Below are 14,586 nucleotides of genomic sequence, written 5' to 3' on the forward strand. Positions count from 1 at the left end.
GAGTGAGACTTAGACGGATGTAGCAGAGGGAATCTGGTCATTTTTAAAAAAATAAAACATCGTTCAGACTTAAATATAAATAAAACAGAAATAATATAAGTTATTCTTTCTCTGTGGACCGGTACCAAATGGCCCACGGATCAGTACCGGTCCGCGGCCCGGGGGTTGGGGACCACTGTTCTATGCGATACAGGAAGCAAGGCCATCAGCTGAGGTTGGGGAGGTTTGGGGAGAGCCAGGAGTATGAAACAGTCATCATAAGAGAGCAGAAAAAATAATTCCCCAGCGAAATATCGGATTGTATTGTTTAATGTGCTTCTATAATATATTCATTAATATTTTATTTAGGGTTTTTGCACTCGTTTCGCTGAGTGTTCAGTCTGTAGTTTTTGGTCAGGTTTTGTTATACTGGCTTCATTAAAATTACTTGGAGACTTTCTTTCTCAGGGCTATGGCACATTTTAATTAGAACTGGAGTTCACTGCTACCTACATGGACTAGATCTTAAAGATACTGTTTGTGTGGCCCTGGCCGGTTGGCTCAGTGATAGAGCATTGGCCTGGAGTGTGGATGTCCCAGGTTTGATTCCCAGTTAAGGCACACAGAAGTGCCCATCTGCTTCTCCACCCCTTCCCTTCTAGCTTCTTTCTTCTCTCTCTCTTCCCCTCCTGCAGCCATGGCTCAATTGGAGCGAGTTGGCCCTGGGCACTGAGGATGGCTCCATGGCCTCCTCCTCAAGCACTAAGAAGAGCTCAGTTGCTAAGTAATAGAGCAATGCCTCAGATGGGCAGAGCATAGCCCGCTAGTGGGCTTGCTGGGTGGATACTGGTCGGGACGCATATGGGAGTCTGTCTCTGCCTCCCCTCCTCTCACTGAATAAACAAACAAATAAAAAGATAGTGTTTGTGAAATTCGGGGCCTGGTTATAAATTTTTTTCATTTTGTTCTGGAATAAAATTAGTCTCTTCAATTTTTTTCTCATGGGATAATTTTCTATAATAGGAAATACATATATATCTATTATATATATTGGAGATAGAGCCTTATAGTAAGTAAATATGAATACATATATTCATTCTTTCCATTATCATCTTGGTTTTTATTGATTTTACAGGTCCCTTTCATTTCTTTTTAAGATTTTACTTATTGATTTTACAGAGAGAGGAGGGGGCTAGGCTCAAGAAGTATCAACTCCTAGTTGCTTCTCATTGATTAGTTGCTCTTTGATTGTTTGTTGTACAAGCCCAGGGTTTCAAACCGGTGATCTCAGCATTGTATTTCAACACTTTATCCTCTGCACCTGCCCTGGCTCTGTCCATTCCCTTTTATCTGTAGTGTAGACCTATGCTTATGTCTTACTTGGGCTTTCATGCATTTCTAGGTTAGAGACTGGATTATCTATATTCTTGATTCTGTTTGTGTTTTTCTCAGAAAACAACCCAGCTCTTGCACTTATTCTACATTTTTATATTTTGGTTATCTAATTCAATCATTTCCATGTTTCTCTGTACTGGTTCAGTCTGCTTTCCTTAAACTTCTATTCATTTTCTTATTTTATTTTATTTTTTTTTACAGAGTCAGAGAGAGGGATAGATAGGGACAGACGGACAGGAACGGAGAGAGATGAGAAGCATCAATCATCAATTTTTCATTGTGACACCATAGTTGTTCATTGATTGCCCTCTCATAACCACGGGCCTTCAGCAGACTGAGTAACCCCTTGCTGGAGCCAGTGACCTTGGGTCCAAGCTGGTGAGCTTTGCTCACACTAGATGAGCCCGCGCTCAAGCTGGTGACCTCGGGGTCTCGACCCTGGGTCCTCTATATCCCAGTCTGATGCTCTATCCACTGCGCCACTGCCTGGTCAGGCTGTGTTTGGATATACTTAATTCATTTATTTCATTGCTGTGGTGAATGCAGTGGGCACTGAGGCTGTGTACAGATAGAAGATTCAGGGCAAGGTGGGCTTTGCTTTTCTGAAACGCTTTCCAGAAAAAGATTTGGCAAGTGTCCAGGACTCAGACCATGGTCAGCTGCTTGCTTAAAGAACTGGGACCCAGCCCTGCATCCGGGGTACAGGCTGTGATCTATAATATTTCTGAGCACCCAGAGTCCCAGGCCACCACCCACACACTGAGCTGACCCTGCCATTGGGAGACCTCCTCTCCCATTTACAACATTCAGAAAACCAGATAGATACTAACCTACAGATCCAAAGAATCCACCTTCCCATCCAAGATGAGCTTGCACGTTAAAATTTTACAGCACTCAAAGAAAACAGTGCCCCTATAGTTAACAAATGTAAAAGCAACAGAATTCACTCCAGTGAATCTGAAAACACCTTTGAAATAAAGTTTTATTTTTCCAGAGGGAACGCAATGAGTAGTATTTTAAAAGAATAACCCTTCTTACTATTAATCAAGAACATGTGGGAATGAAAGGTCCAATTAGAAATCCTGGAAATAAAATTTGAAAAATTATGAAAAAAATTGCTTTAAAGCTTAGTATGTGGGGAATTCCAGGAAGGATATAATTCAGGAAAGAATTAGTAAATGTGAAGATTGTTTTGGAGAATTTGCTTTGAACACAGCAAGACAAGATACAAATATGAAAAATAAGAGTTTAAAAAAATGGATGGTCTGACCAGGCAGTGGCGCAGTGGATAGAGCGTCGAACTGGGATGGGGAAGACCCAGGTTCGAGACCCTGAGGTCACCAGCTTGAGCCCAGCTCATCTGGTTTGAGCAAAAGCTCACCAGCTTGAGCTCTAGGTCACTGGCTCGAGCACAGGGTTACTCGGTTTGCTGAAGGCACACAGTCAAGGCACATATAAGAAAGCAATCAATGAACAGCTAAGGTGTTGCAACGTGCAACGAAAAACTAATGATTGATGCTTCTCATCTCTTCATTCCTGTCTTTCTGTCCCTGTCTATCCCTCTCTCTGACTCTCTTTCTCTCTGTAAAAAAGAAAAAGAAAAAGAAAAAGAAAAAAAAAGTTAAAAAAATAAAAAAAGATGGATGGTAGGAGGAGAAACTTCAACATAAACTATTTGAGATGTTGATGACTGAGAATTTTCCAGCCCTGAAGAGACACGAGTACTGCAACTATACACACAGTAGTCTACTCTAAAGAAACACAGATCCATGTGTAGACACAGTATATTGAGCTGAATTGGCAGAACCAAGAGAAAGAAAAGTATTTAAGAATAAAAAGAGAAAAGACAGATTACCTACAGAGGATTGATCAATGGCAGTTACACTCCCACCTACCGCAATAGCAGCCTAAAGACTATGGGAGTATCTTCAGAATTGTTTAAGACACAAGCTATAAGTCTAGACATTCTGTATCCCAATAATTACCGTTAAAGAGTGAGGGCAAAAGAAAGTTATTTTCAGACATACAAGGGCAGATAATTTAGTACTAATATACCTTTGTTAAAAGAACAACCAGAACACTCTTAAGCAAGAGAGACTATAATGTAAAAAGCATGATGAGCAAAGAAATCAGTAAAATATATTAGAAAACAAATAACTAAAGACTAGGAAAAAAAAAAAAACTACCGTATTTTTTGCTCCATAAGACACACTCCCACCCCCCCCCACAAAGTGGAGGTGAAAAAGCCCATGTGTCTTATGGAGCAAAAAATACAGTATTTTATTAAACATTTTAACACACCATTTGGTTCAGAATATTATTTTTTCTTATTTTTCTCCTTAAAACCTTAGGTGTGTCTTATGGTCAGGTGCGTCTTAAGGAGCAAAAAATACGGTACTTTTTGTGTGAAAACTCAGACTTAAAAGAAAACTGGGTAATAATTGTTTCAAAATCCTGAGAGGAAGGGAGGGTGTCTTGATTGGGAGGGGAGCTTAGAGTGGACAGTGCTCTATTTCTTGACTTGGTGGAGGCTTCATAGCTGTTTGCTTTAGTTATTCGTTAAACTAGGTAGAGTAAATTCTCACTTAACGTCATTAATAGGTTCTTGGAAACTGCAACATTAAACAAAACTATAACAAAACCAATTTTATCACAGGCTAATTGATAAAACAAGAGTTAAGTTCCTACAGAATATTTCTGGTCACAAAAACATCACCAAACTTCTAAATAATGACCCCTAAAACACTACTAATGTTGAACATTGAAGTAAATGTGAGCTAGACGTACAGTTGAGAAAAATTAATAAAATCAAGTAATATAACTCTTTCCCAGTCCTCTTATTCCACTTCAGGGTCACGGGTGGCCTGAGCCTGTCCCAGCAGCTGGACAGGACGCCCTTCCAGCTCAGGGCCCACTCACAGCCACACCATACTCCCTCAGCCAGGAACAACGTAGACACGCCGGTTCATCTCACGTGCACTTCTTTGGGGTGTGGGAGGAAACTAGAGTGCCCGGAGAAACCCACACAGACATGGGGAGACCGTGCACACTCCACACAGACAGTAGCCGTGGCTGGAATTGACTTTTTTTTCTCATCGCCATGATAACAAAAGAATGTTGAATGAAACAACATTATTCAAGGCCCTGCTGTGCTATATATGTATTTTTATATGTTTTTATATATGTGGAATACTAAGGCATTCATAACATATATAAGCTTTGGGCTTCAGAAAAAGAGACAAAGGGCTTTAGTTATAGAAGCATTAGTAATAAAGGTAGACTTTGAACTTAACCTAAACAACCAATAATCATTACGTAAATGAAAGCATCAGAAGTTGCTTTCATCCAGGTGGAGAAAAGAGACCATTTGTAGTACAGGGTTAATACTTAAATGGGGTGTTTGTTTTGCTTTGCTTTGTTCTTTTATTTATTATTATTATTATTTTTTTAGTGAGAGGAGGGAAGGCAGAGACAGACTCCTGCATGCACCCCGACCAGGATCCACCCGGCAAGCCCACTAGGGGGTGATGCTCTGCCCATCTGAGGCATTGCTTTGTTGCTTAGCAACCAAGCTCTTCTTAGTGCCCAAGGCAGAGGCCATGGAGCCATCCTCAGTGCCCAGGGCCAACTTGCTCCAATTGAGCCATGGCTGCAGGAGGAGAAGAGAGAGAGAAGCAGGTGGGCACTTCTCCTGTGTGTCCTAACCAGGAATCAAACCCAGGACATCTACACGTTGGGCCTATGCTCTATCACTGAGCCTACCAGCCAGGGCCAACTTTGCTTTATTCTTAATAGGGAGGAAGCCTGGTCTCCTTGAGAAAGGGTCTACATTTAAGCAAAGTCATTACTGACTCTTCCCAATGCCTCCCTCAATACATGAATCAGTCACCAAGGACTGTCAATTTTACCTCCACCCCTTGTGCAAAGAAAATTGTCTTTTTACTCCTTTGCACCTTTGCGAGTGGCCAGAATAACCTTCACCATGGCTGTCCAGACTCTCCAGTCAGAGTTCTACCTGTTACTACCCGTAACTGTCCGTGATGGTTTAAGTCATTAAGGTGGAAAAAAAATTTGCTCAGCAAGATGTGGTCTAACTCCATTTTTGTAAAGATAAATGACAAAAGTTCATTTGTACACTTTGATACACGATTTTATAACACTGGAGTCTCTCACTGAACTCTCCCATCAGTGGTAGCAGCCAACAGACTGGCCTCCTGAGCAGCCATTCTTTACACAATTATAGTCAGCAATCTTTTTTTTTTTTATAAATAAATTTTTATTTTAATGGGGTGACATCAATAAATCAGGGTACATATATTAAAAAAAAAACATCTCCAGGTTATCTTGTCACTTAGTTCTGTTGCATACCCATCACCCAAAGAGAGATTGTCCTCCGTCACCCTCTATCCAGTTTTCTTTGTACCCCTCCCCCTCCCCCTCTCCCTCCTCCCCTCCCCCCACCCCCCGTAACCTCCCCACGCCTGTCCATGTCTCTTAGTCTCATTTTTATGTCCCACCAATGTATGGAATCCTGCAGTTCTTGTTTTTTTCTGATTCACTTATTTCACTCCGCATAATGTTATCAAGATTCCACCATTCTGCTGTAAGTGATCCGATGTCATCATTTCTTCTAGCTGAATAGTATACCATGGTGTATATGTCCCCCATCTTCTTTATCCAGTCTTCTATTTTTTTTTTACAGTGATTAAAAGCCTCTAAGCAAACTCTTGGCCAATACAGCAAGAATCCATAAAACAGTAGTGTCCTTAACATGTTCACCAAGTCCAAGTTGGCCCCATCACCATGTCAAATTCCTGAAAAATGCAACCCAACCACAGTTCAGTCTGTTAGGAGCTGTCACAGGGAGCAGGAGTCCAGGAAAAGTCCACATCCAGGAAAAGTCCTCATGGCACTGGAATTGTTGTCACTATTCTATACTTTGCAGCTCATGTCCAAGTCCCAATGACCGCTGCTTCTAGCTGGTAATGATTCAGGTAGACTGGAAAAGCCATTTGCAGCATGCGTGGATATGGAGTTTCTGTTCTCCTTTGCCTGGAGAGATAAGACCAGGTTGCTTTTCCCTGGAGCTCTGCGACTGTGGCATGGTAAAGAGAACCTTGGGATACACTAAGCTGGGTGGCAAAGGTAGATTCATAATAGAAGTTGGCAAAAGGGGGAAAGAGAGCTCTAAATTAGGAGTAGGTCCCAGCCTGAAATATGAGTGGGGCATTGAGGTAGGAGGGATAAAGGAAACACTATATATTAAGCAAAGCAGCAGAAAATAGGACTATCAACACTCACAACAGAGATCTTTGAGGGAAGAATAAAAAACCTGACTATTCAGGCAAAACATAGTTAAGTGGCCCTTGTGCAAATGAGATCAGTTTACCTGCTTCTTGGAAGAAATACCCTAGGCTCGTCCACAGTGTTGTAGATGGGGCCGACGGCCCTGGGCACCTTCAGCCTTCAGTGGCTAACCCCAGCTTTCTGGGCAAGGTTAGGTCATAGGTGGCTGGAGCAGGGCTGGAAGAGACTGAACCCTCCCTTAGAGGAGCGAGGGGGAAGCCTACCTTCCAGTGTCCCTGTTTCCTCACAGCAGAGGCATGTCAGTCTGGCAGGCTTTAGCTCAATGACCTTCCTTTCCACTATTGAAACAGGACCCAGATGGCATCCTATGAGACCCCTTTGGGGCGTTGGAGCCTTTAAGGGTGTATCCTAAAAGCTGGTAGTTCACCTGATCTCTATTGGGTTTTTTCTGCCTCTAGGTATCTTAAAAGCCATGCTCAGAAGATCTTGCTGAGGGTTTTGAGGATCCCCATCCGCCTATATAAATCTTTTCCATATATCTGGAGCTATTTGGAAAAAGACAAAAGTGTTATTAGCTGGATCTAATAAAGAAGGTAGTAGTTTGTAGGCGAAAAAGATTTGGTGTCTCCTGTTCATCAGCATTCAAAAGAAATGTAATTTTTTTTTTTTTTTTAAGTAAGAAGCATGATATGGTAGACCCGTAGGAGTTCCAGGATATGACTACCCCCTTTTAAATTTTTTTTTAAAATTGACCTTAAAATGTTTGCTGAGTATACTTTAATAATACCTTATAGTCAGCAATCTTAAAAACATTCTCCCCTTCCTGTGCTGAAACCCAAGCTCCTTATCCTGATAAGTTTTTCTCTTAGCATAATAGAGGGAATACAGTGTGTCCGTAAAGTCATGGTGCACTTTTGACCGGTCACAGGAAAGCAACAAAAGATGATAGAAATGTGAAATCTGCACCAAATAAAAGGAAAACCCTCCCAGTTTCTGTAGGATGATGTGGCAGCATGTGCGCATGCGCAGATGATGATGTAACACCCTGTATACAGTGGAGCAGCCCACGGCCATGCCAGTCGAGATGTGGACAGTACAGAGGAAAGTTCAGTGTGTTCTGTGGCTTGCTAAATTCGAATCCGTGACCAAAGTGCAACGTGAATATCGGCGCGTTTATAACGAAGTGCCACCACATAGGAATAACATTACTCAGTAGGATAAGCAGTTGAAGGAAACCGGCAGTTTGGTGGAGAAACCCCATTCTGGTAGGCCATCAGTCAGTGACGAGTCTGTAGAGGCTATACGGGATAGCTACCTAAGGAGCCCTAAAAAGTCTGTGCGTGAGCCCACATCGAACTGCACTGAATAGGTATGAAACTAGGAGAGTTTTCCTTTTATTTGGTGCAGATTTCACATTTCTATCATCTTCTGTTGCTTTCCTGTGACCGGTCAGAAGTGCACCATGACTTTACAGACACACTGTACTTTGGCTCAGACAACTGTGCGGTTTAGGGGTAGTGCTTAGTGCAGTCATGGCTGCGCCCAGGTGCTCCCAGTGGCTCTGTCTCCCTCTTTTGGCTTCATTCCCAACTTTCTCTCTATGATAAAAAGGGGCCACTGGCAATTGGAAACATTCATCACTCTGTTGGCCGAGCCTCAAGAAAAGAAACTATCTTTTTACCAAGAGCACCAGCCAAAGTCCCATGGATGCTTCTGATTGCCCTGGTTTGGGTCATGTGCCTGGAGGTGGTGGTGGTGAAGAGCAAGACATCATTACTAGCTGGAATCAAGACACTTGCCCATCTCTGGGGGCATAGCCTGTGTTACCTTGGCTTTTTGTGGGGAGGGGGTACAACCTTATTGAGATATAATTCATATACTATACAATTCACCCATTTAAAGTGTGTAATTCAGTGGTTTTTAGTATACTCACAGAGCTGTTCTGCCATCCCCATGATCAATTTTAGAACACTTTCATCACCCCCAAAAGGAACTCCTGCTCATTAGTTGTCTCCACTCACTCCATCCCCAACCCAGGCAACCACTAATCTACTTTGTCTGTGAATTTGCCTGTTCTAGGTATTTCATATAAATGGAATCATGGTTTGTGGTCTTCTGGAACTGGTTTCTTCCCCTTGGCATAATGTTTTCAAGGTTCATCCATGTTGTAATATTACCTTACCTTTTAATAAGGTCCTTTACTAGATCTTAAATCAGTGGTAGCCAACCTGGTCCCTACCACCCACTAGTGGGCGTTCCAGCTTTCATGGTGGGCGGTAGCAGAGCAACCAAAGTATAAATAAAAAGATAGATTTAACTATAGTAAGTTGTTTTATAAAGATTTATTCTGCCAAACTTAGCGAAAATCTGGCATAAAGTACTTGGTAAGTAATTATTATTATATGCTTTAGCTTGCTGTAACTCTGCTTTCTAAATTTTATAAAGTAAAGTTACTTCCCTACTTTATAAATCAGCATTACTGTGGAACTGGTGGGCGGTTAGAAAATTTTACTACTAACAGAGATACAAAAGTGGGCGATAGGTATAAAAAGGTTGACTACCCCTGTCTTATGATCTGCAGGCTCCTGCTTACCTTTCTGTCCTCATATTAGGCTGTTCTCTCCCTCGCCTCTGTGTTCCACTTTGTGCACAGAGCTGCATAGACCCTTTGCATTGGATAAGAGCCCAAAGGTTGTGTAGACCAGTGGAAATTCAGACTGGAAGACAATGTCACTGCATGGTTGTTCTCTTGTCTCCTCTCCAGGAGAGCGAAGAGGAGCTGTACTCCTCCTGTCGCCAGCTGCGGAGGCGGCAAGAAGAGCTGAACAACCAGCTCTTTCTCTATGACACACACCAGAACTTGCGCAATGCCAACCGGGATGCCCTTGTTAGAGAGTTCAATGTCAATGAGAACCAGCTCCAGCTGTACCAGGAGAAGTGCAACCGGAGGTAGGTCAGCCCCTTCCCCACCTGAAGACCTTCAGGTCTTGCTCCTCTAAGCACAGTGACATTGGGCACCTGGGGCCAGTCTTTGGGAAGGTACCTCCATCTTTAGAAATCCTTTGAGTAATACCCTTGATTTTAGCACTCGTTGCTCGATAAATGACATTATAGTAATATCTGAGGTAGCTGCACCTTCCCTAAGTTGAACTGTCATCACTAGAAGGACACGCCCTGGCCGGTTGGCTCAGCGGTAGAGCGTCGGCCTGACGTGCGGGGGACCTGGGTTCGATTCCCGGCCAGGGCACATAGGAGAAGCACCCATTTGCTTCTCCACCCCCCCTCCTTCCTCTCTGTCTCTCTCTTCCCCTCCCGCAGCCAAGGCTCCATTGGAGCAAAGATGGCCCGGGCACTGGGGATGGCTCCTTGGCCTCTGCCCCAGGAGCTAGAGTGGCTCTGGTCGCAGCAGAACGATGCCCCGGAGGGGCAGAGCGTCGCCCCCTGGTGGGCGTGCCGGGTGGATCCCGGTCGGGTGCATGCGGGAGTCTGTCTGACTGTCTCTCCCCGTTTCCAGCTTTAGAAGGACACTTCAATATAATAATGAAAAAGAAACAATGACCACTACATTTTTTTTTAAGTGAGAGGAGGGAAGACAGATTCCTGCATGCACTCCGACCAGGATCCACCTAACAACCCCCATCTGGGGCTGACGCTCGAACCAATCGAGCCACTGGCTGTGAGAGGGAAAGAGAGGAGGGGGCAGAGGGTCGCTTCTCCTGTGTGCCCTGACCGGGGATTGAACCTGGGATGTCTGCATGCAGGGCCAACACTCTATCAATGAGCCAGCCAGCCAGGGCCAGACCATTACTTTTTTAAAAAGTCCCTATTGAGTTCCAAGAATGGGCTAGTCTGGTGGTTCTAAATCAGGGCAGAATCCCCCCCGCCCCGGGATGCTTTAGATTATGCCACAGACATATAAATGGGGGGGACACGCAATCAGGTATGCCTAGTGCTGCAATATACCAGGGAGTCCTGCTCAACAAAGCACTATCCCCCCAAAAAACAGCCATAGCAGCCTCCCATGGGAAACAGCATGTTGATTCCTTACCCAGATTGATCTCATTTCATCTTTACTTCAGCCTAGCAAGTAGCAATGACTTGAGTGCAGTGACCAATGAGGAAACAGACTCAGAGAGGTTAAATATCTTGCCAGGAGGTCACCTCCATGACTCTCAGCCCTGGACCATCCAGCCATGAATGACCTGCAGATGTGTGGACAGAGGAACATTACAGAGCACACGGCTCATGTCTTAGCCTAGTGGATAATGGTGCATCTGTTCTATTTCAGGTTAAGGGAGAAGAGAGTCAGCAACAGCAAGTTTTACTCGTAGAAGCCAGGGTGCATGTGTAAGGGTGTTGGTGTGTGTGCGTGTTTGCATGTAGAAGAATGTGCTGTTTTCAGACCCTGGGATCATGCTAATCTGTGGCATCATCCTCTCTTCAAGTCTACCATCAAGATAACATCTCTGAAGAAGACCCAGTCAGCATGAGTTGGGGTGATATCCTCCTAAGTTTTTCATCTTGGACAATTTAATTTATAATTCTTTATAGAGGATCCCAAAATTACGTTCCTCATTTTTGGCCTCTTGTATTTCAAACCTCATTGAATAAAAGCCGTGAAAATCTCGAACAGTTAAACCTTCTGTGCACGACCTGCACCGTGAGTAGGATTCTTTTTCCGCCCCAGTAATTGACTTCCATGGAAGATGATCCCGCAAAGGAAGGAATAAATTAGCTTCTGAGAAGGATTTTAACAAAAACGCAAACGATTCTACAATTAAGGCCATCAGATACCAGGGCCCAGAGAGGAGCCCTGTCCCTGATGCCCAGCTGCCCAGCCTCCCTGCCCCAGCTCAGCGGGCTCAGCTCAATGCAAGTCAACTTCCACTGGTTGGCTAGGTGGCTAGACAAACCTGCTACAGTACCCGAGTTTGTGGAATCTCTGTTCATTAAGACAATTTCTAGCTAATGGTAGAAACTTGCTTTGTGACTGGAGTTATTGAGGGTGGGAGGTGGAAACCTTGCAGCTTCTTTGATTTACAAGGCCTTTTAGAAGCCAGAGACCCACTGAAGGCTCAGCCGGCTTCTTCCTCAGCCCTGCTCTGCCCACGCCTAAGCTGGCTACGTAACCATGGGGGAGGCTCTGGGTCTGTGGCTTCCACAGACAGGAGGTCAGTTTACTGATTAAAGAGGGGATGCACATTAGGCTCCATGGGGGAGGGGGATTTCTCTGGATTACTTAGTTTTCTGTAGCAGCAAGCTAAGCCTTGTGGCTTAAGCATTAGAAAGCTACAGAAAATCTCAGTGGCAGCCACCTCGAAGTGACAGACCCACCTAGGACAAGATAACACTGTTCTGCACTTTGAGATACAATTTAATGATTTGTACAGTGTGATGGTTTAACAAGGCTTTTTAAAGATGAGGATAATGGTCCAGGGAGTGGTCAGTAGAGTCACAGCTTACTCAGAGTGAATTGAGAATCAGTTTAGAAGAAAAAAGGTGTAACTGTGAAAAGAGTGTGATGGGGAGGAAGAAACGAGCAAGCAGTAAGAGTGGTGGCTTTAACCGGATGGAACCGGGTCCTAGAACCCCATTCAAGCCCCCCTCTAGTTATCCTGGGCTTAGTCTGCATATATTGCTGATGAGTAATCACTACCAGCCAGGCTCTCTCTGATCACAAACCTTATCCCTTCATTCCACAAAAATTTCTTGAGTACCACCATACAGCAAGCACTACGCCAAGATTTTGGGGTACAATGTTAAACAAAAAAATTTAAATAAAAAGGCCATGGTTGCTAGTCTTAGGGAACTTCCGTATTCATATGCAATTAAAAGATATGCATTTTACCTTCTAGAAAGCCAGGAGAATAGGTCATAAGGGTCTGACCAAGGAGGGACTCTTATTTTGTGACATTATTTTAGTTACTCCTTGAATTGGGACTTGCTATTTTATTATGAAGGAAGACTATTTCTCATGAGAGATGGCAAATGTTTGAAAGAACTTTTGGGAACAGTTGGATGAAAAAGGCACCGAGCTTTAGGCTGCAGGATAGGAATTTACAGATTCCGTAGCCAGTGTCCTATTTGCCACTGGAGCCTGCTTACTGCACCCCGCCCCCCGCCCCCCCCCCAACAGCTCCATTGTTACCTCCACACAGGGGAGCTCACATTTTGCTGTCATGATCTCTGTTTTCAGCTCAGGAGTGAGTAAAAGACATGAACCTTCCCACTTCACTCCATTTTAAAGCCAAAAGCATAAGTAAGGCCTGGATCTCCTTTGTTTAAAAATGGATGTTCTGCTACCATATCAAAGAAATTGAGAAGTGGTGTCACTGAAAGCAGGAGTGAAGCATCTTTCACCTGCCACACCCAGCCACATGTGTAGAGAAAGCACAGGCAGGGGAAGGGGCATGTACTCTAAATCAGGGGTCCCCAAACTACAGCCTGCGGGCAGCATGCGGCCCCCTGAAGCCATTTATCCGGCCCCCACCGCACTTCCGGAAGGGGCACCTCTTTCATTGGTGGTCAGTGAGAGGAGCATAGTTCCCATTGAAATGCTGGTCAGTTTGTTGATTTAAATTTACTTGTTCTTTATTTTAAATATTGTATTTGTTCCCGTTTTGTTTGTTTACTTTAAAATAAAATATGTGCAGTGTGCACAGGGATTTGTTCATAGTTTTTTTATAGTCCGGCCCTCCAGTGGTCTGAGGGACAGTGAACTGGCCCCCTGTGTAAAAAGTTTGGGGACCCCTGCTCTAAATGGTGCTGGGAAGAACCCTCTAAAACTGTCTTCTCCTCCTAGGTGTTACAGTAACTCAAATCCACCACTAGAGCGTATTTGCTTTGGCCGCTACAGTCTCTTAATAGGGTAACACATGAATCTAATTCTTGGTGATGGTGGGAATTTCTCAGGAAAGAAAGGGAAAGTAAAGGGTACAGATGACTTCATTACCCTCTCCAGAATCTGCCCGATGCCACAAAACCTACTTTCTATAAAATGTATAGCTGAGATTATGGTGTAACAGCCATGTGTTAAGTGCAGTTAATTCAGAGCAAGCAGAATAGTGATGGGAACATCCTGAAATATGGCAGCAGCACTGATGGACCCAAACCATGACTGTGTATGTTTTAAATTGTTTTTGTTCATTACTTCCCTAAGGATAATATTGAGGCATCAGCTATTACATGGAAAAATAAAAGGGGGAGTCTGGTTAGATCATCTGAGTTTGGAAAATTTAGGTTCTACAAGTTAAATAATTTTTTTTTTGGGTGAAATTTAGATATTCTAATGTGCACAGTTAAGAGGGGTGAAGAATATCACATTTCCCAAATTTGATCTCATGGATTCTTCTGCCATGAAATATCTCATGGGACTAATGACAGTGGAATATATTTGAAGACTTGCTGCTCTAATAAGGCAGCCAGGCAACATAATCTAGTAATTTACAGTTGAATCTTTTAACAAAGGGGTTAGGAGCACTGACCCCTCTCCCCACTGTGCAGTCAAAAATCTGCATATAACTTTTTACTCCCCCCAAATTTAACTAACAGCACTACTGTTGACCAGAAGCCTTACCAATCACATAGTTAACATTTTTGGATGTCATATGAATTATATGCTGTATCCTTACAATAAAGGAAGTTTGATAAAATATTAAGAAAATCATAAGGAAGAGAAAATACATTTACAGAATTTATGGGTAGAAATCCACATGTAAGTGGCCCTGTGCAGTTGAAATCTGTGTTGTTCAAAGCCGACTGTATATGCCCTGTGACCCTAGTTAAATCAAATCTAAAGGTAGGTCACAGAGGCCAATGGCCTTTAGACTGGGCCAGCCCACCCCTAGCAGTCTAGCAGAGCATTCCAAGGAATACACAGGCTCAAATAGTTTGAGAGGATCCATT

At 43.5% G+C, this 14,586-nt stretch overlaps 1 protein-coding gene across 1 annotated transcript in view; it reads left to right on the forward strand.

Annotated features, from left to right (window-relative positions):
- Positions 1-11,307, forward strand: part of PLCG2 (phospholipase C gamma 2) — a 171,275-nt gene extending 159,968 nt beyond the window's left edge. Inside the window, exons 32-33 of the mRNA XM_066348717.1 lie at positions 9,446-9,630; positions 10,970-11,307. Of these exons, the coding sequence (XP_066204814.1) occupies positions 9,446-9,630; positions 10,970-11,012 (228 nt within the window). The 3' untranslated portion in view covers positions 11,013-11,307. The remainder of the gene's footprint in view (positions 1-9,445; positions 9,631-10,969) is intronic.
- Positions 11,308-14,586: the final 3,279 nt, after the last annotated feature.

Source organism: Saccopteryx leptura, chromosome 9 (assembly GCF_036850995.1).
Source record: "Saccopteryx leptura isolate mSacLep1 chromosome 9, mSacLep1_pri_phased_curated, whole genome shotgun sequence".
In the NCBI taxonomy this organism is placed as follows: Eukaryota; Metazoa; Chordata; class Mammalia; order Chiroptera; family Emballonuridae; genus Saccopteryx; species Saccopteryx leptura.